Source organism: Hyperolius riggenbachi, chromosome 1, assembly GCF_040937935.1.
Source record: "Hyperolius riggenbachi isolate aHypRig1 chromosome 1, aHypRig1.pri, whole genome shotgun sequence".
NCBI lineage: Eukaryota > Metazoa > Chordata > Amphibia > Anura > Hyperoliidae > Hyperolius > Hyperolius riggenbachi.
The window spans coordinates 79,333,626-79,359,580 of record NC_090646.1 but is presented as its reverse complement, the minus strand read 5'-3'; the positions used below and the strand labels follow the sequence as shown (position 1 = coordinate 79,359,580).

Below are 25,955 nucleotides of genomic sequence, written 5' to 3'. Positions count from 1 at the left end.
GCTCCTCAGCGCCGCCCCCAGCCACTCAGCCAATCGGTAGTTCCGCTGGAATCAGCTGATCGACCTGATCAGCTGATACCTCTCCTGCTGGCATAAAGGGCCTGCCTTCTAGCGCGCGCACGCGTAGCTCTCCATCTGTGTGCACTAGAAGGCCCAGGCAACCAGACGCATGCTGCTGTGCGGAAACCGCCGGTCTGAACGTGGAGACAGCCGCCCCGCCGCCAGACCGCGCGGCGGCATCTCCGCTATTCATTACATTATCATATTTGCTTTTGTGCACAAGTAATATTGTCTGTTTACAAATTACAAGATACCAAAGTACAGTTTATCTGCTCTGAAAGCTGTCATTGCATTTTATTGCATAGCTGCTGTATTTATATATTGAAATCTATCTAGTGATCACTTCCCAGCTGAATACATACTAGAAACCGAGAGAGCTCAGTTTCAGCACTTTGCTAATGTTTGCTAATTGTGGCAGACAAAGGAATGTAAACAATGATAATGTTATCACCTCTTCACGGTTGCGGCAACAAGCTTTCCACTGAAGAAGCAAGTGCTGTGTTTAATTGTTTGAATGCTGTTCTGCTACAATTTTTTTTGTGGTAGTAGGTTTAAAGGGACTCAGAGCTGAAACTATTAAACAGCTTTATACATACCTGGGACCTCCTCCAGCCCCATCTACTTGAATCGCTCCCACACCGGCGCCCTCCGCTGTCCACAGCTTTGATACCGGGTCCCATCACTTACGTCAGTCACGGCCATTCTGACGTAAGTGAAGTGCGCTGTTTACGTTTCTCTTCAGCAGCCACTGGAGAGATACGTAGAGGGCGCACTTCTCTTGCATCAGATTGGCCCCTAGTGGCTGAAGTGACGGGACCCGATACCGGAGCAGGAGACAGCGGAGGACGGCGGCGTGGGAGCGATCCGAGCGGATGGGGCTGGAGGAAGCCCCAGGTATGTATAAAACTTTTTAATAGATTCAGCTCTGGTACACTTTAAGGCTGCAAATAAGTATTTTAAACAAAGAAGAAATGCTGAGCTTCATAACCACTTTAAGAAAGGAAAAAAGACAGAACCGGAAAACTATAGACCTGTAAGCTCAACATCTGTTGTTTGTAAACTGAAGGAATCTTAAGGATTGCTATACAAAATTACATAGCACAAAATAAGCTAATTTCAGGTTTTGACTAACAGACGTCAGCTCGGCTTATTTGAAGTGGCGAACACAAATATAGATACTGGGAAAGCAATAGACGAAGTGAATTTGTAAAAGCTTTTGATGCTGTTCCCTCATGACAGGCTGTTTTGTGCTTGTGTTTAATGCTGTTCCCCCATGACAGGCTGATGCAGAAGCTGAGTATGTAGGAACAAGGGGAAAACCTGTGTACCTGGGAAGAGAATTACCAATAAGTTGATCTTACTCAAAATGAGGCAGTGTTGGCAGTGGGGTCCCACAAGAGACCGTATTGAGCCCAGTTCTCTTCGATTCATTTGTTAACCTCTTCCGGACGTAGCTAGTTGACGTCTGCGCCCTGCTTGTGGCCGCTTATCCCTAATTGGGTCCTGACTCCTGACCCTGTGATTATTGTGAGCCAATCACAGTAATCACAGAGCTAAAACAGGGAAAGGACGGCTATGGTCCTTAAGAGGCATATGTGCCCCACCCCTGTGGCACAGGCAGAGAGGTGGAGCACAGGCAGAGGGGTGGAGCACAAGCAGAAAGTTGGGGCAGAGGGGTGGGACACAGTCAGAGGGGTGGAGTACATTAAGAGGAGTGGGGCACAGGCAGAGGAGTGGGGCACAGGCAGAGGGGTGGGGCACAGGCAGAAGGGTGGGGCACAGACAGAAGGTTGGACACACTCAGGGTGTCCTCGGTAGCTATGAAAGCCTTTTTTAACATATACAAAAAGAGACAATGAGAGCCCAATAAAGTGTAGTATGTACTGCAACAAGAAGGATAAGTGAAAGAGTACAATAGATATACTCACAAAATAGGGTTACCTCCAAGGCAACCACTGTACAGGCAGGTTAGGAGATTGTGCTGTCCCCACTCAGGAATAAGAAGTCACTCTCTGTAGATAGGAAAAAAGGGGTATCCCCCTCCACCAAGGGTGGATTAAGAACTATGCAGGAGAACAGAGGCGTCAAAAGAATTAAATAACAATAATAAAAGGTTTAAAAATGCTTAGGAGGCAGTGGTGGGCTTACCTCCTGCAAGCAGACACTGGAAACTGTCAACTTACGTAGATACAAAATGTTATTGGCATACTCCAAAGGGGGCTACAACACGTTTCAGGCAATAAAATATAGGAGCACACAACAGTAACGAGTCCGGGTGACAGAGGCGCCTGGTTTCACCCGGACTCGTTACTGTTTTGTGCTCCTATATTTTATTGCCTGAGGAAGCGGGTTTACACCTGTGAAACGCGTTGCAACCCCCTTTGGAGTATGCCAATAAAATGTTGTATCTACGTAAGTTGACAGTTTCCAGTGTCTGCTTGCAGGAGGTAAGCCCACCACTGCCTCCTAAGCATGTTTAAACCTTTTATCATTGTTATTTTATTCTTCTGGTGCCTCTGTTCTCCTGTTTTTTTTAACAGATACTGTTTACTGAATTTTCATACAAACATATAAAAAAAATACAAAACAATCCTTTTTTGCGCTCTAGCTAAATAATTAGTCAGTAGGGTCGCGTAAATGGCGGAAAGAGGCTTGTCTAGGTTTTTCTGCATCAACTAGGGCAGGCTCTCTCAACCTGGGTTCCCTGGAACCGCAGGGTTCCTTGAGTACTCAGCAGGGGGTTCCTTGGCATTTTCCCCCATTGTGGGGGAAGTATAATAGAGCAAACTATAATAGGGGGTACTGTAATACAGAATAATAATGAGCACATTAATACAAAGCACTAGGATAAGGAGACAGTATAAAGAGGAGAAGTATAATAGGGGACAGTGAAATAAACAGCCGCTCCTACTTTTAAAGACCACGCCTCCTGCTAAATAAATTCAGGGGTTCCTTGAGATCCAAAAATTATTTGTAGGGTTCCTCCAGTGTAAAAGGTTGAGAAAGGCTGCTCTACGGGGTCAGATTCCAGCACAATCGGTCTACGGAACTGTGTTTTCATAGCATTCTGAGTTTAAAAATACCCTAACAGCATATGATTAGATAAGGACTATGCTTGTTTGAAATTATTGAAAGTGGCTAGGTTACCATCAGAAGCTATATCACTTAAAGGGAAGGTTCGCGCTGAACATAAAAAAAAAACTGCACTTACTCCTTCCTCCAGCTCCTGATAGTCGATCTGTGCCCTCGTAGCAGCTCCTCTCCCTCTCAGCGTCCAGCGGTGAAGAAGCCGACCTCTAGGGACGTCATCGGGTCTCTACTGCCAGGCGCAGAACTACTGCGCCTGCGCAGTAGAGACCCCATGACGTCACGTACACCACGTGACCCGCGCCGTGGAGCGCACATGAAGCTGACCCGGAAGCCGACCTGGCGAGGTGAGCTTCTTCACCGCTGGACGCCGAGAGGGAGAGGAGCTGCTACGAGGGCTCAGATCGACTGCCAGGAGCTGGAGGAAGCCCCAGGTAAGGGCAGTTTTTTTTCTTATGTTCAGCGAGGATCTTCCCTTTAACCTCTTGAGGACTGCAGGGCTAAACCCCCCTAGTGACCAGGCAATTTTTAGTTTAAAAGGCCACTGCAGCTTTAAGGCCAAGCTGCAGGGCCGCACAACATAGCACACGAGTGATTCCCCCCCGCCCCCTTTTCTCCCCACCAACAGAGCTCTCTGTTGGTGGGGTCTGATCGCTCCCCCATGTTTATTTTTTTTTTTAATAAATATTTGTGTTGCCGCTTTTTAAAAAAAAAACCCTCTTCCTTTAAATCCCTTCCCTCCCTCGCTCCCTCCCTCCCCACAGCCGGCCAATTACGGCGATCGGCTGTCATAGGCTTCTGCCTATGAGAGCCGATCGCTCTCTTGTCCCCCAGGGGGACAGCTGTGTCACACGGCTGTCCCCAGTGCAGCGCTGCTGCTGATCGCAGCGCTGCACAGAGTAAATAGACGGCGATCACGCCGTCTAACAGTCTCCCGAGCGGCAATAGCCGCTCGGAGACTGAAGGCGGGGCGGAGCTCCGCCCCCCAAGCAGGAGATGCGCGCGCAGCCTGCGCGCGATCTGCAAAACAGAGCCCCAGGACTTTACACCAATTGGCGTTAGGCGGTCCTGGGGCTGCCGCCGCGGCCACGCCTACCGGCGTGACGCGGTCGGCAAGAGGTTAAATAGAACCCGAGGTGGGTTTTAAGAATCCTATTAGCACACAGAGGCTCTTTCTGCATACCAGCCTGTTACTATACTGTACAATTTGGGGTTACAGCAAAGAGGAGTAAAGGGAGAGATAGCATTATCTTTAAAGTGGACCCAAATTAAAAATACAAGATTTCAGAAATAAAATCTATTTTCTAACTTATAATAATAAATAGCAGCCTTTTTTTCAGCTGCATGATGACAAATATAAAATATTTTACATTTATTGGAGGAACCCCTCCCTTCCTTTCATATTGCCGGGACAGAATCCGGCAGACTGGTGGAGGAGATAAAAAACAAAACTCAGGCTGCTACTGATGATGTCACAGGGGAGGTGATCTCAGCTTGTGTGAGATTTCACATAGACGACGCCCCTGTGAGGGAGGGCAGCTGATGACAAACACACCCATGATCTAAAACCTCCTACTATGCTCTGAAGTAATGGCTGCCACCTGTATAACCCTAGTTATGAAAAGAGAAGGGTGAAAAGCATGCACTGAAATACTCATAGGCTTGAGGGAGTGCTTATTTATCTTTGTATGTGTCAGAGTGGTGCAACTAAATATTTTGAATAAAAAAAAATGTTTGGTTTGGGTCCGCTTTAAGGAATCTCCTCCTGGCCATCTCCCAGATATAGACTGTTAGCTGCATAGTAGCTGGCAGCTGGAGTAAGCCTTAAAGAGAACCTGTACTGAGTAAAAATATTTACAATAAACACATGAGGTAACTTCAAATGAACATTACATAGTTACCTTACCATCAGTTCCTCTCAGAAGCTCACCATTTTCTTCTGACAATGATCACTTCCAGTTCTGACAATATTTTGTCAGATCTGAAATAGATCAGTTGCTGTCAGTAAAATATCAGTTGCTGTCAGTTATGGCTGAGAGGAAAACAGATGTACCAGGTAATGTCCATGTTTCCCTATGGCTCAAGTGGGCAATGTTACAGTTTAACTGTGTGCTGACCAGAAAGCTGTTATGGGGTAATGGCCATTTTCAAAATAGAGGACGGAAAATTCCCTTGATCACAGTGAACAAACAGGACGCGGGACAGGAGAAAGACACTGAGGAGTAGACTACATGGAAGGTAAGTATGACTTGTGTATGCTTATTTTGACTTTTAATCTTCACTTCAGGTTTTCTTTAATTTCCCCAAAGGGCAATAGAGTTATCCCTTTATAGGAGCCCAGCACCGCAACTTCAAGCCGGGATGTAGCGTTACGAACTTCATGTCTACTCAGAACCAGAAGAGCGTGTATGCCTTGAATTGGGCCAAGGCCAACATGGTTTCCAGGAGTAATTACAACCGGGGCCGGATTTACCATAAGGCACGTGCCTACAGGTGCCTGATGATGGAAAGGCGGCTCACTCCCATCCCCGAGTGCCTCCTTCCCTCCGCAAAGTCCCAAGTAGAGCATAAATGAGAGGTTATTGATTCAGCTCTCGGCATTCCACTGACAAGATCTCCATTCAGGGGCACCTCCAGCTACTTAATACACGGGGGCAACTCTAGCTACGTAAAGTGGATCCAAGATAAACTTTTACTCATTGCATAATTGTGTTCCTTTCATATAGTTTATAGGGCATTCCTCAAGCCAAATACTTTTTTTGTTTTGTTTTAATACTCTAATTCCCTATAAACTAAACAAGCCTCGCCCGCAGCTCCTTTTGTGCCTTGGCATTGTAGGAAGGCTAATGGGAGCTCAGTCTGGGCAGGAGGAGGGGGAGGTGTTACTAACCAGAGATTTTAGAGGCAGAGGGGAGGAGGGAGGAGGGGGACTGAATTTACACACAGGCAAGCTGATAGCATCTCCAGCCCTCAGCCTGTGACAATGTGACAAACAGAACATGGCTGCCCTCATTGTATCACAGGAATAAATCATCATAAACTATTGAAGCTGTTTACAGCTAGATTTGCTGTGTAAACTATCTAAACTTTAGATAAGCTATATAGACAAGTTACTTGTTATAGTTAGTTTTTCATCTCGGATTCGCTTTAATACTGAGGTTCTTCTAGCTACCTAATACTTGGGGGCACTTTTAGCTACTTAAAGGGGCACTATGGCGAAAAATTTTAAAATTTAAAATGAGCAAACATATACAAATAAGAAGTACATTGAGAAGTACATAGAGACGTACATAAAATGAGCCATAAATTACTTTTCTCCTATGTTGCTGTCACTTACAGTAGGTAGTAGAAATCTGACAGAAGCGACAGGTTTTGGGCTAGTCCATCTCTTCTTAGGGAATTCTCAGGGATTTATTTATTTTCAAAAGCACTTAGTGAATGGCAGTTGCTCTGTCCAACCGCCAGAAAACTGTTTACCGAGCAGGGAGTCTGGCCAGCATCATTGTTTAAATCCTTTTTAGGAAATAGCTTTCTAAAGAATAAAAGCCTTGCTGAGAATCCCCTATGAAGAGATGGACTAGTCCAAAACCTGTCACTTCTGTCAGATTTGTACTACCTACTGTAAGTGACAGCAACATTGGAGAAAAGTCATTTATGGTTCATTTTACTCTGGAAAAAATATGTACTTCTTATTTGTCTATGTTTGCACATATTTTATACTTTACAATTTTTCACCATAGTGCCCCTTAAATACTGGGGGTACCTATGGCTACCTAATACTAAGTGGCGCCTGTAGCTACCTATGGCAGGTAAGGGATGTAAGGTATAGGTGAGAGCTGGGCCAGCCAGCACATCTGTGGTGCAGTTTGGGGTGCCAGGACATTTGTAGGCTCTTGTGAGCTAAATCCGGGCCTGATTACATTTAAGAAGTTTAGCGCATGATGTGACAATCTGTGTTATTAATATACTAAAAAATAGAATCATTACAACTCCATAAGAATATATACATTACCTGTGTGTGCTCCGTACCACTCTGTGACATTTACCCAGGGCCCCCAGGCCATTTTCACCAAGGCAGAGAAGAGATGTGATATTTTTCCACTTTTCTATTAGAACTTCCTCTTGCTTGCAGTGAAGGCGATCAAGCATGAAATGCGTGCTGCTGAAAATAAATGATGTAGCAGCTGTCACCGCAGACCTCAAGCTACTGTGCATTGACATATCAATTCTCTGCTAGGTGCCATAGAGGAGGGAAGTGATCAGTAATGCTGCGGAAATGCCCTTGAAATACTAATGGTTTGTAAAATGCAGGGAGTCTCCATAGCAATACAAATCAGAATTATGTTTATGTATAGGCAGAGCGTAGATCGCCGCAAGAGAGTGATTACCTGCTGCTCAATCAGTTTATAATTTCCCTGGGAGGAGCCACACTGGTTGGGAAAAGCAACACCCCCGCCCATTGCCATACTTGGTAGCTGGATAGGGTAATGCTTAAAGTGGCACTGAAGTGAAAAAACCCTTATGATATAATGAATTGTATGTGTAGTATGGATAATTAATAGAACACTAGTAGCAAAAAAAAAAAAAAGAGTCGCATACCTTTATTTTCAGAAATATAGCTTTTTTTTATAACACTGCATCATTCTGTAATATTTGCAATTGACACACTACACTCTGTATTTTAAAGAGACTCTGTAACAAAATTTTCATCCTTATTTCTTCTATCTTATAAGTTCCTATACCTGTTCTAATGTGGTTTGTGTTACTGCAGCTTTTTCTAGTTGCACAGTGGCTGTATTACCTCTGTTATATGATCTAATCTTCTCTCCTCTGGCGGCTTTGTCGGGCTGAGGCTGGAATGTGTGGAATGTGCTGTGCTGCTTGTGATTGGCTAGAAGCTATACACACCCTCTCCAGGCCCCCTCCAAGCTCTGTATGACTCACACACTCGGCTCTTTCTCAACCTATCACTTGCTATGTCTTTTGTTTGTTAACACTGCCTAAAACTGGCAATTACAGGCCAGGATTGCAGCAGGGAGTGGCAGAAACAGCACAGAGGGGCCCAGGAGAACATAATGAATAGATTGGTATGCTTTTTATTGTAAGAATTTTACAGTACAGATTCTCTTTAAACTGTGCAACAGAGCCGGAAAGTTCAAAGGGTCATTAGCTCTGCAGTAAAACCTTAAACAAACAAGAACCAGTGAGACACAGGTTGAGATAAGTGGTTCAGAAAACAGCACTGTAGAGCTCAGAGAAGCTCTTTTGCATAGATAACAACTGAAGTTTCTTAACTCTTCCTGTGCTGGAAACAATATGAGACTCATATCTGTGCTGCTAATCTTCTATTTCTAATGCTGGGTAAACACGGTACGATTATCCGTGCGATAGATGCATCCAAATGATAAAATCCCTCATGTCCGATATTACTCCCAATCGATTCTGCGCTCAATTTCTCATAGAAGTGAATGAAAAAAGAGAAGAAAAATGATAAGAGAATCGAGCGGAAAAAACGATCGGGTCAGAAAATCGCACGGAAAATCGTACCATGTGTAGCCAGCATTAGCTGTACTACATATACAATTCATTATCTCATAAGTTTATTTTCACTTCAGATTCCCTTTTAGGGGCTCTGCCTCTTACACAGGAGACCTGGGTATGATTCTCGGCTTTTCCTGTTCAGTAAGCCAGCACCTATCCTGTGAGGAGACCTTGGGCTAGACTCCCTAACACTGGTACCGCCAGTGGCTGCAGCTCTGGCGCTTTGAGTCCGCCAGGAGAAAAGCACAATATAAATGTTATTTGTCTTGTTTTATAAATAAACTTACCAAATATTATTATCATTTAATGGATTTATATATCGCCAACATATAAAGCAGCGATGGACAATAAGTAAGGTTACAGACAATGATAATAGGAGTGGTGGACAACACAATACAGGCTATAAGCAGTAACACGCATTGCCAGATCATACACTGAAGTAGTAGTCCCATTACCATTGTTATGGAAAAATCGTAAAAAAATGTGAAATTTCTTGTAATTACAACCATACACTCATTTTTCCTAATTACCATTGTTTCCGTAATTATGATCGTTTTGGGGATAAATTTCCGTGTAGAACACGAAACTAAGATTTTGTGTTATCTGTAATTTACGTCATTTTGTGTAAAACAAGAAATTATGATTATCGTTTTCCATCATTTTTGTAATTCTGATAAATTACGGAAATGACCACAAATATAAGTATAGTCAAACTAACAAAGCTTAGAATAGTCAAAGCCATGTTTTCTCCAATAGTAATGTACGATTGTGAGAGTTGGCCCATAAGAAAGGCTGAGCTGAAGCCTCAACGCCTTTGACTCGTGATGCTGAAGAAGCTTGAGAGTCCCTTGGACTGCAAGAAGATCCACTCAGCCAATCCTTATAAATGAATGCTGACTGTTCATTGGAAGGAGCAAAGGAGCAGTGCTGAAGCTGAAATACTTAGGACACAATTTTAGGGCCATATGCTATTCAGTTTTTCTCCTTGGTTTTCTCCAAGTTGATATTTTCATACACCCATATACCTTTATACACCCAGCTAGCAAGAAAATACACAAAAATAATTTTGATTGTACTTTCTTACCTACTTTTGCTACTTTCTCAATTGCAAAATGCTGAAGTTATTTTAAAGAAAAGATGGAAAATGATCTAGGAAAAAAGGTTAATTGCATATGGGACACTCTTATATCTGGCTTGGATAGGCGCGGGGGGGGGGGGGGGGGTGTGTGTGTAGATGTTAACCACTTAAGCTCTCGGTCGTTTTCATTTTATGCATCCGAGCAGTGTTCACCTCCCATTCATTAGCCTATAACTATATCACTACTTCTCACAATGAACTGATCTATATCTTGTTTTTTCTGCCACCAATTAGGCTTTCTTTAGGTGGTACAGTATGTAGTAAATGCATTTTAACAGTAAGAATAAGAAAAAAACTGAAAAAATTCATTATTTCTGTTTTCGGCTAATTCCCTAGTTTTAAAATAATTCATGCATCCATAATTAAAACCCATGTATTGTATTTGGCCATTTGTCCCGGTTATTTCACCGTTTAAATTATGTCCCTATCACAATGTATGGCAACAATATTTTATTTGGAAATAAAAGAACATTTTTTCCGTTTTGCATCCATCACTATTTACAAGCTTATAATAAAAAAAAATATATAGAAATATTTCATCTTTACATAGATATTTAAAAAGTTTAGACCCTTAGGTAAATATTTATGTGTTTTTTTTTTCCTATTGTAATCTTATTATTAAACATTTTATGTGGGTATTTTTGGGAGGGTGGGATGTAAATAGTATTTGTTTGGGGTAAATATATGTGCATTTTTTTTTTTTACATTTAGATGTAGTTTTACTTTTTGGCCACAAGATGAGTTTGTTTACATGACGTCACTCTAAGCGTACAGTGTACGCTTAGAGGGACATAGGAGTCAGAAAAAGCAAAGCTTCAGAGAGAAGCTATCGCTTTTTCTGCGGGGGAGAGGAATCAGTGATCGGGCACCATGGCCCGATTCATTGATTCCTGGGCTAACGAATCTGCATCCGGGAGTGCACGTGCATGCACGCGGTCGGCCTCGGGAGCGCGCGGGAGCGCACATGTCCTCCTTGACGTAGAACTACATCAATGAGGACAAAGTGGTTAAAGTGGATCCGGGATATACTTTTACTCATTGCACAATTGTGTTCCTTTCATATAGTTTATAGGGCATTTCTCAAGCCAAATACTTTTTTTTTGGTTTTAATACTCTAATTCCCTATAAACTAAGCCCATAGCTCCTCCAGCGCCTAGGCACTGTGAGACCCATGTAGCAAGGCTTATGGGAGCTCAGTCTGGGCAGGAGGTGGAAGAGGGGGTGAAAAGCGCACAGAAACGGCCCTCATGTCATGCCTTAGGCCCCGTTCACATCATACTCGCTTCTTTGCGCATTTGAAAGCGTGTAAGACGTGGTGACACGCTAGAACGGCAGAAGGGCATAGACAGCCCCTCTGCCGTTCACATCAAAGGCGCTGCGCAGCAGTACGATGCGGTATTATGCGCTTGCGTACTGCAGCATGCATTTTGCCCGCAAGCGCAGAGCTGACCCATTCTCTGTCAATGGATGGGATCAGCAGTGCAGCGGGTAGCAGCGCAGATGGCGTGCAATCGATTCAGGTCCGCTTTAAACCAAGCAGCTGGCAATCTAATTCCACTCCCATAACTAGCCAGAGCCTCTTTCTATTTTTGTCAGTGTTCACCCAGTTTTGCCATATCAAAATATATCTTGCTGCAATAAAACATCTGCTCTTTACCTGGATGCCTATGGACTGATGTGAAAGCACGCCATGTTTCTGTGACTCACAACAGACACTTGTTTCCAGCAGAAATAATTCTGGTATTTGTTTACATGAAGCAATTAGCTGTAATGTTATGCTCAATGTGTTTTATTTAGCACTGGCCCTTTACAATGCAATTAATTACCATTCTTCAGGAGGCAACAGAGATACCTTCTACAGGAAATAGGCCCTCTGGAGTTATATCTCCATCCCGGATACAAGTGGCTGATTATATCGTCTCCTGTTCCCCTCTGATGGAAATGTTTATCCAGTAACAGAACAGTAAAAGGAAGATGAATGGGTGGGTGGCATGATAAGAAAAAGGGGGCACAGAATGTGATTAGTGTTACAAATAGTGAGCAGAACATTTATGTGAATTGGAAAGAAAGGCTACTTTCCCACCAGGATGTTGCGTTTTAGGGGACGTTATGGTCGCATGGTGGTGTTGGATGTGGACGCCAGAGTGAGCCGCGTTGTGCAGCTCACTGTGGCGTTCATGATGCCGTGATGCGTACTTTGTGACGCATTTATCACATGGCCCCGCCAGCCAATCGCCGCACAGAGCGGCCACTCCAGGAAGTGGAAGTGAATATTGCAGTGAATATTAATTAGCCATGTGCCTGGCCGCTCTCCCCTCCTCCCCAACATTACTGAGCATGTGCAAGCAGTCTAACGCGGCTTAGCCGCCTATAACGTACTGCATGCAGTACTTTCTCTTGACGTGGAGCGTTACACTGTAACCCAACGTGGGCAATGTGAACAGCCCATTGATTTTTCATTACTGTGAGTTGGGCTGCGTTACAGGCTGCTCTAACGTGCGCCTGTAACGTCCCACTGTGAAAGCAGCCTTAAAGCGGAACTGAAATCAGAACTTCCTCTCTGTGTAAAGAAATACATTTCTTTCAGAACTCCTGCAATACATCTGCAGCGTGTCTACTTCCTGCTTTCATGGAAAGAGTTAATACCCTGTGTTTACAAATTAGCTGCTCTGCCGAGGCTGCAGAGGTTCCTGAGCAAACACAGCCGAGAGATCAAATTACAGTTGTGATTAGTCACAGATGAGGGGGAATTAGACTCTAAACTCTCTAAATACATACAGGGTGCATTTCTCAATGTTTTCCTTCTGTCCTGTGCAAGAGGGTTGCAGCAGGAGGAAATCTCGCAGTGCCTACTGCCTATCTGCCATCTCCTCCTGGATGTCCGCTAGGTTCCTGAAACTAAATCTAGACAAAACGGAATTTATGAGCTTCCCACCCCGGACATCCATGAACCTCCCAGATGTGCATGTCACTGTTAACCACACTACCATTCGCCCTACCTCTCAAGCCCGCTGTCTGGGTGTCACCCTGGACTCCGCACTCTCCTTCACTTCCCACATCCAAAACCTCACAAAGTCCTGCAACTTCCACCTTCGTATCATCTGTAAGATTCACCCTTTCCTGACCTCTGCCACCACCAAACTCCTCACCTATGCCCTCATAATTTCCCGCCTTGACTACTGCAATGCCCTGCTGTCTGGTCTCCCTATGACCCGAACAGCCCCACTGCAGTCCATCATGAATGCGGCAGCCAAAATTATCCACTGCTTCCATCGCTCCACCACAGCAGATCCCCTCCTAGAATCCCTCCACTGGCTTCCTATCCAGTCCAGAATCAGATTCAAGATACTGTGTCTGACCTACAAATCTGTCCACACAACCTGTCCAACCTACATTTCCGATCTTACTCAGAGGTACACACCTAGCCGCTCACTCCGCTCCTCCAATGAACTTCGCCTAACTGCCCCCCGCATCACCCAGTCCCATGCACGCCTCCAGGACTTCTCAAGAGCTGCTCCGACACTATGGAACTCCCTACCTCCACCCATTAGGTCAGCCCCCTCCTTCAACATCTTCAAGAAAGCCCTCAAAACTCACCTTTTCACTCTGGCCTACTACCTCTCACAAGTGCTCTAAACCTACAGCTGAACTCTGGTCCCCTACCATTCGTGTCCTTACCCCTTCCTCTAGATTGTAAGCCTTTGGGCAGGGTCCTCCTCCTTTTGTGTCCTACCTGATCTTGCACTTCCATTACTGTGAACCCATGCTTTGCATCTGAGTGAACTTGCCTAATCTCCATGCTTGCCTCCAGTGACTGAGGGCTGGTGCACACCAAAACCCGCTAGCAGATCCGCAAAATGCTAGCAGATTTTTAAACGCTTTTTTTTATTTTTATGAGGCGTTTTGCTAGCGTTTTGCGGATTGCTGCTGCGGTTTTCAGTATAGTAGATTTCATATATTGTTACAGTAAAGCTGTTACTGAACAGCTTCTGTAACAAAAACGCCTGCAAAACCGCTCTGAAGTGCCGTTTTTCAGAGCGGTTTGCGTTTTTCCTATACTTAACATTGAGGCAGAAACGCATCCGAAATCCAAAAAATGCCTCACCCAGGCATTTTTCGTTTCTGCAAAACGCCTGCCGCGCTGGTGTGCACCACCCCATTGAGATACATTGACCAAGCAGATCCGCAGCCGCAAGCGGATCTGAAAACGCCCAAAAAGCCTCTCGGTGTGCACCAGCCCTGACTAAGCATTACCTTGTACTCATACTATGGTGTGTGATCTGGTTTTCTTGTATTCCTGTATTGTCATATTGCTGGATGTCACCCCTAAATATTGTATGTAACCTAATTTAATGTTTAGCGCTGCTAATATGTTGGCGCTTTATAAATTCAATAAATAATAATAATAATAGCAGCATATGGCTGGACTTAAAGGACAAATGAACCGAGAGGGATATGGAGGTTGCCATATTTATTTCCTTTTAAGCAATACCAGTTGCCTGGCAGTCCTGCTGATCCTCTGCCTCTAATACTTTTAGCCATAGCCCCTGAACAAGCATGCAGCAGATCAGGTGTTTCTGACATGATTGTCAGATCTGACAAGGTTAGCTGCATACTTGTTTCTGGTGTTATTCAGGACACTACTGCAGCCAAATAGACTAGCAGGGCTGCCAGGCAACTGGTATTGTTTAAAAGGAAATAAATATGGCAGCCTCCGTATACCTCTTACTTCAGTTCCCCTTTAAAGAGCACCTGTAACGACTCAACGATTTCAGCATTAGAAACACTTATTATAACTACTGTATATATTGCTGTATAATGGTTCATGCAGTCTTCTGCTTAGTGTTGCCAACTCATCCCTCTAATTATTGGCACATGTGAATTATACTAGTTAGACACAGTTTAGGCATTGATAACTTTTGAATACCAGCACCTATGGTTATTTGTATGTACACAGCCACCCAGGAGATGTAGTTCTCATTAATGTGGTTACAGGGCACTAAGGCCATACCTGATCCACCTGATCACGCCCCCGTCACACCCCTAGTCATGCCCCTTGTCACACCCCTAGTCACGCCCCTGTCACACCCCCTAGTCACGCCCCTGTCACACCCCCTAGTCACACCCCTGTCACACCCTAGTCACACCCTAGTCACGCCCCTTGTCACACCCCTAGTCACGCACACTAAAAAGATTTCTTAAGAAAAATATGTTGTTTTATATTTCAAACCACACTGATCCTTTCTATCCTGGTTAATGTTCCTTCATATTAACATTTGAAAATTAGTATATCAATTTAAAGGATGTGGAATAAAGTTTAGAGTCAATCAAACACATTTTTAAGTAGATAAATATATACTGTATATTTACATAGAAAGAGGGACAAAGTCCTGAAAGAGGGACAAATGAGGAAAGAGGGACAGAGGGACAGGGCTCACAAAGATGGACAGTCCCTCCAAAAGAGAGACAGTTGGGAGCTCTGCTAAAGGTGGCCTCTAACGGTCCAATTTCTAGCGAAAAATTGTTTGAGCGATCAGAAATTCTGAGCGGATTGGTTGTAAATAATCTCTCTTGGGCACAATCGATTACAAACGATTTTAAAATTAGTGGATTTTTGTCAAACCAAAATTTGGATTTTCTTGCTGGCTGTGATACAGTAGATAGGAATCAAAGGTTGGTTCGTTGATGGTGTAGTGAACGATTTCACTTCCGATCAGAATTTTCTGTCGCTCTAATGATTTTTTGCTATGGATTGAATTGTTAGTGGCCACCTTAAAGCTTTCAGCTTCTGAAGAGACAAGTCTGACTATATCTAGTTACAACTGGAAGGGATTGTTGGGAGAAGAAAATGGTGAGCTTCTGAGAGGAACTGACGATGAGGTAAGTAGGTAACTGTAACGATCTCACCTCAGCCTGGTTCCATAGGTCCCCCACGCTCCCAGTCACAGGAGCACAATGGGGGCGCCGGTGTTGTGTCTGATTACGCTAGCTGTTGATTTGCGCTGCCCCGCATGCGCAGTAGGAGACTGTGCGGCCACAGTTCCTATTGAATGATGCTGCTGGTGGTAAAATACTAAATATCTCCGCTTCCACACCTCTTACACTCCCCAAATTTTCAGGGTAGGGAGGGAACCCCCAGAACGACCTCTATGCCAAATTGCAGCCCCCGAGCCCCGCTGGTTCCCGAGATAGGTTACTGTAATCTATCTCCTGAACCAGCGGGGCTCGGGGGCTGCAATTTGGTATAGAGGTAGTTCTGGGGGTCCTCTCACTACCCTGAAAATTTGGGGAGTGTAAGAGGTGTGCAAGTGAAGATATTTAGTATTTTACCTCAAGCAGCATCATTAACTTCACACTGAGCATGCGTGCTACTCAGTGTAGAAGGGAGCTTCCGGGCAGCGCAATCAGACATTACACCGGCATGTGGCCAGACTGCACATGCAGGTCTGCACTGGCCAGATCACCATGCCGAATTGCGGAAGGAGGATCCAGGAGGCGGAGGAAGACTGCGAGGGACCGATTAGCCTGAAGGTGGCTGGATGAAGCCCCAGGTATCTATATTTTTTTTATGTTACGCCATCTCAAGTATACTGCAATTGCCTTTATCACAGCTTAGTGAGTTCTGGTGGTACTCAAGCCTTCCCCGCCTCAGTCCCTATTCTTTGTAAGCTTAAGCCTGGGGATGGGGGGGGTAATTATAGTCATGCAGGCCTAACTTTACCTCCCATTTTCGTGGGGATTTGCTTAAGGTGGAGAGCGTGGTGTCAGAGTGGGGCATAGGGACTGAGGGCTCATCCCACTATGTACTGCACTGTCAGTTTTCACACACCACACAGTGTACAGTTCACATGGCAACATGAAAGTCCATAGACTTTCATGTTACCATTTATATCACAGCTGTGTGTTCCCAAGCGTTACGATGTACTGTGTCTGGGAACATTTTATCCCACGACAAACACGTTTCCAGGACTGTGGAGTCGGAGTCGAGGAGTCGGAGCAATTTTGGGTACCCGGAGTCGGAGTTGGAGTCGGTGATTGCATAAACTGTTGAGTCAGTCGGATGTGTGCAGCAAGGTCTTGTGTACAGCGCCCAGTCCACAACCTCTCTACACCTCCCCAAGTGCTGTGTACTGTAGTGATGTTGGAGGAATCTGCAGAGTGAGTTTAATAAGCTGGGACTGGGAGCACACTGGTCTGTTGGTTTTCTGTTTGTGTTTTCTGCTCACCATAGGCTTGATTCACAAAGCGGTGCAAACTGTTTAGCACGGGTGTGCTAAACAGTTAGCACGTGCAGTGCTTTTCGCGGACTTTTGCGCGTGCAAAGTGCCGCGATTTGCGCGATCGCAGATTTTTGCGCACGCAAATTGAGGGTGCAAAAGTCCGCGATCGCACGAATCGCGACGCTTTGCGCACGCAAAATTCCGCGAAAAGCACTTCACGTGCTAACTGTTTAGCACACCCGTGCTAAACAGTTTGCACCGCTTTGTGAATCAAGCCCCATGTGTGTCTGTATGTGTGAAAACGTTTTATCACAGAAGCTAATGTAATTGATAGAGAAAATGCGTGCAGTGCTTCACTGCTGTCAGCTCTTATCTGCATGGGGAAAACACATTTAAGTGTGCACAGGCCAAATGATTAACATTGGTTCTCAGTTTACCTGTGCAGAAAGCGAGGAGGGCAGTGATTTCTAGTTACACCCCTGGTTTCTACTGTGTCCATCTGCCGACACCTGCACTTTAGTGCACTATGACGTGCATTCCGTGTGATGGCAATGCATGAATGAAATCGCATTCATGCGTTCTAGTGTGAATGAACCCTGAAGGAAGACAAGAGATCTGCCAGTCCTAAGGCCTCTTTCACACCAAGACGTTGCGTTTTAGGGGATGTTAAGGTTGCATAACGTGCCCCTAACGCAACGCATGGTGGTGTTGAAGTTGGACGTCAGATTGAGTTGCGTTATGCGGCTCTTGGTGCACCATTTAGTTCTATACTGGGAAGTCCGGATCTTTTCAATGATTCGGATGATTTGAATCGGATCATTGAAAAGATCCGGATCTTTGAACCAAATCTTTGAATCATTTTACTAGGGAAGCAAGAAGCCTGCTTGCAGCAGAGTGAGAGGTGTAGGAGAATGAGGGTGCTAATGGGGAAGGGAGAGATGCAGCAGGAAGATTGTGCTTGTGCACAGAAGCTGCAGTTCCTGTTCCTTCCAGGCATCCACTGTGAACCGAATCGTTCATTGTGATGATCCGAATAATTTGACTCACAATAAAGATCCAGATTAAAGATCCAAATCGTTCATGATCTGGACAACACTACAGTGCAGTGAAAAAATCGACTCTCCCCTTACTGAGCATGGGCAAACAGTCTAATGCAGCTAAAACCACCTATAATGCACAGCATGCTGCACTTTCATTGAACGTGCAGCGTTACACTGTAACCCAACGTGGGCACTGTGAACAGCCCATTGATTTTTCATTACTGTGAGTTGGGCTGTGTTACAGGCTGCTCTAACGTGCGTCTGTAACGTCCCACTGTGAAAGCAGCCTAACATTGATTTTCAGATGTGTCGTGTGTTTATTTTAAATAATTTTACTTGGTTCAGGCTCACAGGTTCCCCACATTGCCTTAAAGTAAACGAAACGTTCAAAGCAGACGAAAGGAGGGGAATGTTTTACGCCCAACTGGCTGAAGATAACAGAGCTGCTACAAGAGAATCTAGAAGGAATTGGACGGCGGTGAGGGAGTGATCTGTATGGAGGGGGCTGGAGGAAGCCCTAGGTATGTATAAGGACATATTCACAGTGGGACGGTGTGTTGTAATGTGACGTTACAGTCGCAACGCAGCATTGCAACGCAATGGGGAAAAAAGGTGGCAACGCACAGTAACGCTGCATTTCCGTCGCATACAGGCAATCATAAGTATGCTTTCCTGTACCTGGTAACGTGTGCGTTTAGAGGTAACACACTGCAGCAGTGTGTTACCATAACGCTACACGTTATAATGTGATGCTAATGTCGCACTGTGAACGTCCCATAGGATTAGCATTGCAGTGAGTTTATAACGTAGCTCTACAACGTCCCACTGTGAACCTAGCTTAAAACTTTTCCCTCCTTTCGTCTCAGGCATGGGCGTAACAATAGACCCTGCAAAGGATGCAGTCGCAGGGGGGCCCAGAAGCCGCAGAGGGCCCCGTGGGTGAAGAAGTTTCTTTTCCCTGTCCTGAGAGACTTACAACTAAGGGCCCTTTTCCACCAGCGCGTTTGCGCTGGCTGAATCGCAAAGACGCAAACCGCTAGCGATTTTACAATCGCTACGGTTTGCTTTTTAACATAGGAATCGCGGTAGGTCATTTCCACTACCGCGATTCGTTTTTTACGGGAACGCGAACGCGCGGCGGAGCGATATTTGCCGCGATTTTGCTATGCAGTGCATAGCATAGCAAAATCGCGGCCGCGAACGTCGGGGAATCGCCGGTAATTGCGATCAGCAATCGCTAGCGTTCAGCGTGAACGCTAGCGATTGCTAGTGGAAAAGGGCCCTAAGGGCACGGACACAAAAAGCTTTCTCCTCTCTGCACACTTGTTTTAATGACGGCATCTGCTCTGCCACTGATAAGGAATCATACAACGTTTTTCAGACAAAGATTTGTAGACCGTCCCTATTCAGTGTTAAGCAGGGTTTTGTGTACAGTGCTGCTCTACCCCCAGGCTTTCTACCCCTCTCCACAAGTGCTGTGTACTTTAGTGATGCTTGAGGAGTCTGGGAGAGAAAAAAGGTTTCTGGACAATTCTTGTAATGACTGCATCTGCTCAGCCACTCATAACTAATGCTTGGGGAGGGGGCCCCAACCAAATTTTTGCAGTGGGGTCCAGTGATTTGTAGTTACATCCCTGGTCTCAGGCACAGTTTGAAGGTGTCCACAGACGATGCAATAAGCCAAACAATTGTTTATTTCTGATTATTCAGACCACCAACGGACAAACATCTCCTACATGATGGAATCGATCGAAAAACTCGGATTCATTTATTGAATTAATTTCAGGCTGTTTAGGAAAGTTTCTTCCACTAGTGGTTCCAAATCAGTGCCAATTGTAGACTTGTACGAATGATCGGAAACGAATGATCGTTTGGCGAGTTGTATCGTTAGTGGCCACCTTTAAAATGATCTGCACAATCAGATATGTTTAATGTCTTAAGTCCCCTCATTTAAGTGGGATAAAACTCTGACATAACATTCAATATACAAATGTGTTTTACTACTTTTTACCCATACAATTACCATATTTGCTTTTGTGCAAATATTTTTACAGTTATTGTTCTGTGTAATTCCTCTTCAGTTGTTTTGAATTTTGTACTGGCTTTTTTTTCTGTTAAGCATTATTAAGACCCTGTACAGGGTCACTTGTTGACTACACACTGAGAGTACTTTAAAATAATTTTCAAAATGCGGTTGTGTATTCAACGCTATTAACCCAGTTTGTTTAACATGTCTTCCGCTACTAAAAATGTTTTGAAAACAAGAAATATTGTCTGTCCACAAATTGCCAATTTCCAAAGTACGCTTACCTGCTCTGAAAGCTGCCATTGCATTTTATTGCATAGCTGCTGTATTTATATAATACATCTATCTATTGATCACTTTTCAGCTCTTTCTGCTTCTCAGCTCAATACAGCTCAGTTTCAGCAGTTTGCTAATCTTTATTAAATGTATCTGACAGAGGAATGTAAACAAAAGATAATGTTATCACCTCTTCGGATGTGGCCAAAACTGTCCACTGAAGCAAGGAGCTTTCCACTGAAGAACAAACTGCTGTGTTTAACTGTTTGAATGCTGTTCTGCTACATTTTTTTTGTGGTAGTAGATTTTATGCTGCAAATAAATAATATTTTAGAGCAAAGAGGAAATGCTGAGTTTCAAACCACTTTAAAGGGCAACTGAAGTGAGAGGGATATGGAGGTTGCCATATTTATTTCCTTTTAAGCAATACCAGTTGCCTGGCTATCCTGCTGATCATCTGCCTCTAATACTTCTTGCCATGGATCCTGAACAAGCATGCAGCAGATCAGGTATTTCTGACAATATTGTCAGATCCGACAAGATTAGCTGCATGCTTGTTTCTGGTGTTATTCAGACACTGCTGCAGCCAAATAGATCAGCAGGAGTTCCAGGCAACTTGTATGGCTTAAAAGGAAATAAATATGGCAGCCTCCATATTCTGCGCACTACAGTTATCCTTTAAATATGGAAGCTTACATATTGTTTTCCTGTTAACCAATAACAGTTGCCTGGCAGCCCTGCTAATCTATTTGACTGCAGTAGTGTCTGAATAACACCAGAAACAAGCATGTGGCTAATCTGGTCAGATATGACAATAATGTCAGAAACACCTGATCTGCTGCATGCTTGTTCAGGGTCTGTGGCTAAAAGTAAGGGTGGCCATACATGGTACAATTTTCCCTTTTTTTTCCCGGTGAGATAATTTAGTTTGATTATTCCGTTAGATCGAATATAAAGATTTTTCCAGCATGGCCGATCTGATTTTTCTCGAAAGAACGGGATAATCGTTCGAATTTCTTGATCAAAAAAAATATATATTTCAACTTTCATTCGATTCGATCATTTACATTGAATAAACGGGATAATCTAACGTTTTTATTGTACCATGTATGACCACCATAATAGAGGCAGAGGATCAGCAGGACAGCCAGGCAACTGGTATTGTTTAAAAGGAAATAAATATGGCAGCCTCCATATCTCTCTCACTTTAGTTGCCCTTTTAGACAAGACAAGAAGGTAGGTCATTTCCACTACCGCGATTCGTTTTTGACGGGAACGGGAACGCGCGGCGGAGCGATATTTGCCGCGATTTTGCTATGCAGTGCATAGCATAGCAAAATCGCGGCCGCAAACGTCGGGAAATTGGCGGAATTGCGATTCAGCAATCGTTAGCGTTCAGCGTGAACGCTAGCGACTGCTAGTGGAAAAGGGCCCTAAAAACAAGAAGCTGAAGGTCATTTGAATGACACAAGCCAACGAGTATACACGGATCACACTTGCGGTAACAAACTATTACTGTACATGGTGTGTATAAAATTCCCATCATGAACATGACATTTAACAAAGGCAGATGAGAGTCGGGAGCCGGCGCTGTGTATGCTGCTAGATGGGAGATATGTTCTGTGAAGGATGGATAATCTGTGTTTTATAATCACTACGACCGCTGGGTTTTTTTTCCCTAAGAATTCTGGGCCATTGCTTGTGAGATGATCTGCCACCATCCTGCGTGCCTTCCATTTATCTTCTACAAGCAAAGGACAAGCAATGTGTATTGTAGAGGATAAGACTGGAGGCCAAGATAGAGACAAACACATCCATAGAGGTGCCAGGCATTCATTAAAAAAAATGTGCTATTGCTCCAACAGGAAGAACAATGGGAATGACTCAAATGCTGCACAGGATGGACTGTTCTCAACTTTAGCAGTCTTTACTAAAGAACTGGCAACACTTTATCACTAGGGATGGCCCTGCCTAGGGGAACTCACAGAGAGTCATGTGATCAGTTTGATCAGATGATAGTTTTGTAAAGTTTTGATTTGCTGTGATGACTTCCTGGCTTAACACATGATTATGACCAGCAAATCAGAGCCTTACAAATGTATTAGCTGCAGAGCCAGGCTGAGACAGAGGCGAGAGAGCTTTCTGCCTCAGGGCGCAGTGTAGGAGGGGGCCAGTGGCGTAGCAATAGGGGTTGCAGAGGTAGCGACCACATCGGGGCCCTTGGGCCAGTGGGGCCTTGAGAGGCCTACCCTCGACCACAGTATTAGCTCTTTATTGGTCCTGTGTTGATAATATACAGATGCTTTAAAATGTAGTGATCATTAATACACAGTTTCCCATCCCCTTCTTGCACCTATGACACTGTGGTTGTCCTTGATTGGTTTTGGTGTGTAGTGTCAATTGTTATGTATAGAGACATTGGGGGCCCCCAATGTAAAACTTGCACAGGGGCCCACAGCTTCTTAGCTACGCCACTGGAGGGGGCGCAAAACTCACTCAGCTATCATTCCCCTATTGTGTTTAAAGCAGAGAGAAAAAATGAAGGGGATACATAGCCGTGTCTGCAAGCCAGCTAACTAGTGATTAAGGTGTTATGGGGGAAGGGGGGCCCTGTGCCGCCTCTTAGTCTAATAGCAATCAGTGTGTGGCGGCTGGGTTGGGAGGGATGGAGGGGCGCACTTCGCCACCAGGACTTTGGCAGGAGCAGAGTGAGCCCTTTTTTTTGGGATTCACCCGGGGCCCAAATTTCCAGGCATCACTTTTGCATGCATGTGTGATTACGGGTGTATCGGGGAAGGGAGCAGGGCGTGCTTAGTGGTGTGGTGTAAGTGTCCCTCTTTCTTGTCTGCGGTTTTGTTGTAGGCTTTGGTACTCTCATTCCTTTAGAAGCCTTATAATAGATGGCAGAGGATGGATCCTGTGGTGAAGTAGGATATATGTGCATTGTGGTGGCGTAGAGGGTAGCGCTCTCGCCTTGCAGCGATGAATCCCCGCCAGGGCACTAGAGTTAGTTCTCCCCATGTCTGTGTGGGTTTCCCCTGGGCACTCCAGTTTCCTCCCACATCCCCAAAAAAACAAGCAGATAAGTTAATTGGTTTCCCCGTAAATTGGCCCTAGATTACGATACATACACTACATGATATAGACATATGACTATGGTAGGGATTAGATTGTGAGCCCCTCTGAGGGACAGATAAGTGACAAGACGATGTACATCGCTACGGAAGAAGTTGGTGCTATATAAATACTAAATTATCGTCATAATATACAGCAGATATAAACTGATTTGCTGTTACAGCTTCTACCTGCTTTCCTCCCTCTGTGAGGTAAATGTGCGCAGGCCGCCACCTGTGTTTATTTCCCCATAGGAAGGCTGGTTGTTGAGCTTTCACTGCTGTGTTGTGTCATGTGTCTGATATAGATGTAGACAGGCTATGTGAGGGATCTACGTTAATGTGTAAAAGTCTGTGCGCCTGTCCATCTCTAATCTACTCTTCTTTATTGCAGCTCCATACCCGTTAGCCTGGAGGGCCCAGCATGCCCTTGCTTCTTCCACTGCTGGCAACACAACCCCTTGGTCAATGATGCGAAGCTCGCCTGAGGCAGGTAAACAAAAGCACCCTATTATATACTTACACTTCAACCGGGCCTTTCCCCAGCCACCGCGGCTCATTATTGTCAGCTGATTGTTTATTTGTTACCAGTGGAACCATATTTGCTGCAGGTGCTAACTAGTTAACCTCTCCTGTGTTCCCCCGGAGGGCGTTCAGTACAGATTAATGCAGAGATGATGATTATTGATGCCGTTCTCGGGTTACTGGAGAGATTTGTGCAGGATCTGTAGCGTCAGGTTTGTTGTCAGCGAATCATCTGTGTACCTAAATGAAGAGGCGCTGGTGGCGAGACAGCGCAGTAGGCAGCCTGGCCTTCCCTGTCAGACGTCCATATAAGCTCTTCCCTGGTAATTACAGCTGACAGCTCAGGTCTGTGTATTTATAACATGAGCTGGGGGCTGGAATGCCGATCTCGTCTGACAATTTATGTGATGAACCCAATAACTACTTTATCCTCCCTGGTGGTAAAAGCTATACAATCGACCCCTATCTCTGCCCACCCCCCAAACCTAATATAACCCCACCTGGTCAAGACAGCTAATTTTGGCTTGATGAGGTGAGCGCCGCCACAGGCCTTAATGAGAATTATGGCTATAGCACTGCTTAGTGACAGGCATCAGCGATTGCTGGAGCTTAACTTAGAAAAAAACTGTATATACTCGCATATAAGTTGACCCGTGTATAAGCCGAGGTACCTACTTTTCCTTCAGAAACCAGGAAAAAGTGTTTGACTCATGTATAAGCCCCTCCCCAATATAGCCCTCTCCACAGTAGCCCCATGTTCCCCCACTACAAGTCATCCCTCCCCCCCCCCCCCATAGCTGGATGTGCACCAGGATCATACAGCTGTGTCTCAAGAAGCCACTGGATGGCGTCATACATATGAGACACAGTGATTTCCACACAGGAAGGACCCCCTATCATTGCACCGCTGACATGTACTCTCCGCCATGCAGCACAATCTGCACACTATGTTGCAGGGGATGGGGGGCACGGACACAGCAGGGCACAAGCTGGTAAGAGCAGGATCACTAGTGCACAATCCTTATGCTCATCTGCCACTAAAAAAAACCTACTCCATCAGCTGTTTTGATCCACTGATTCGCATATAAGCAGAGGGCGTAACTTTTCAGCACATTTTTAATGGTGAAAAATTAGGCTTATACGTGAGTATGTACAGTAGTTAATTCGGCCGTCGACAGTAGTCAGTGCCCAAATTACATGCCTCCCTCCCCCGAGCTGCGACAACTCAGAGGGGAAATAGCATAAACAACACCCCAGACTTTCAGCAGGTGCAGGGTGAGCAACCTTTTGGCTTCACCCTGCGCCAAAATTTGGCCACGGCCATTTTACACTTGTACTCACACCATTCAATTCAATACTACAGATGACCCTTTCCCAGGATCAGATCGCTGCTTGTACTGCCAATGCTCCACATGTACTGCCAGCCTGGCCAGGCACTGATAGTCAGGCGTGAGCTTCGGGCAGTCTGTGGAAGCAATCTCACCTCTACTCCTACTTCCATTCTGGGCACTGCTTACCATCCATCAGCCCAGACCTCTGTGCACCGCCAGATCCCTGCCCACTGCTGAAACTTGGTGGGTGTGTGACCGCCCCCCTTCCCTCTGTGGAACTTTGAGGTGTCTGTGCTACTAACCCCCCCCCCCCCCCCCAGGTGTCCCTGTTGGTAATTTCAGAGCGGTGGTGCTTCTTACATTCACTGTTCTGCGCTGGGTTTAGTTCCATTAGGCCTGTGATAGCATTGAGGAAGCTGCTGACTGTGGCTATGGAGGAGTCCGGTGGCAGCTATGGAGAATTCCGGTATGGCGCTGATGGGAGAAGGGTCGCATGGCCATCAAGCTACAGCAGCATTTTGCGCAACGCACTGGTAGGCTGGAGTTGGGCGGCAGTGAGGGGGTTACTCCTCAAAATCTGCCACACATTCAGGTCTGG

The 25,955-nt window shown here is 45.1% G+C and overlaps 1 protein-coding gene across 5 annotated transcripts in view; it reads left to right on the top strand.

Annotated features, from left to right (window-relative positions):
* Positions 1 to 25,955, top strand: part of CTBP1 (C-terminal binding protein 1) — a 664,453-nt gene that overhangs the window by 270,458 nt on the left and 368,040 nt on the right. For 4 of the 5 annotated variants that reach the window (XM_068275626.1, XM_068275617.1, XM_068275601.1 and 1 more), the window contains exon 3: positions 23,896 to 23,994. In XM_068275626.1, coding sequence (XP_068131727.1) covers positions 23,896 to 23,994 — 99 coding nt within the window. Of the gene's footprint in view, positions 1 to 6,751; positions 6,769 to 23,895; positions 23,995 to 25,955 lie in introns of those variants that run through there. The other variant, XM_068275654.1, reaches the window with a different exon arrangement.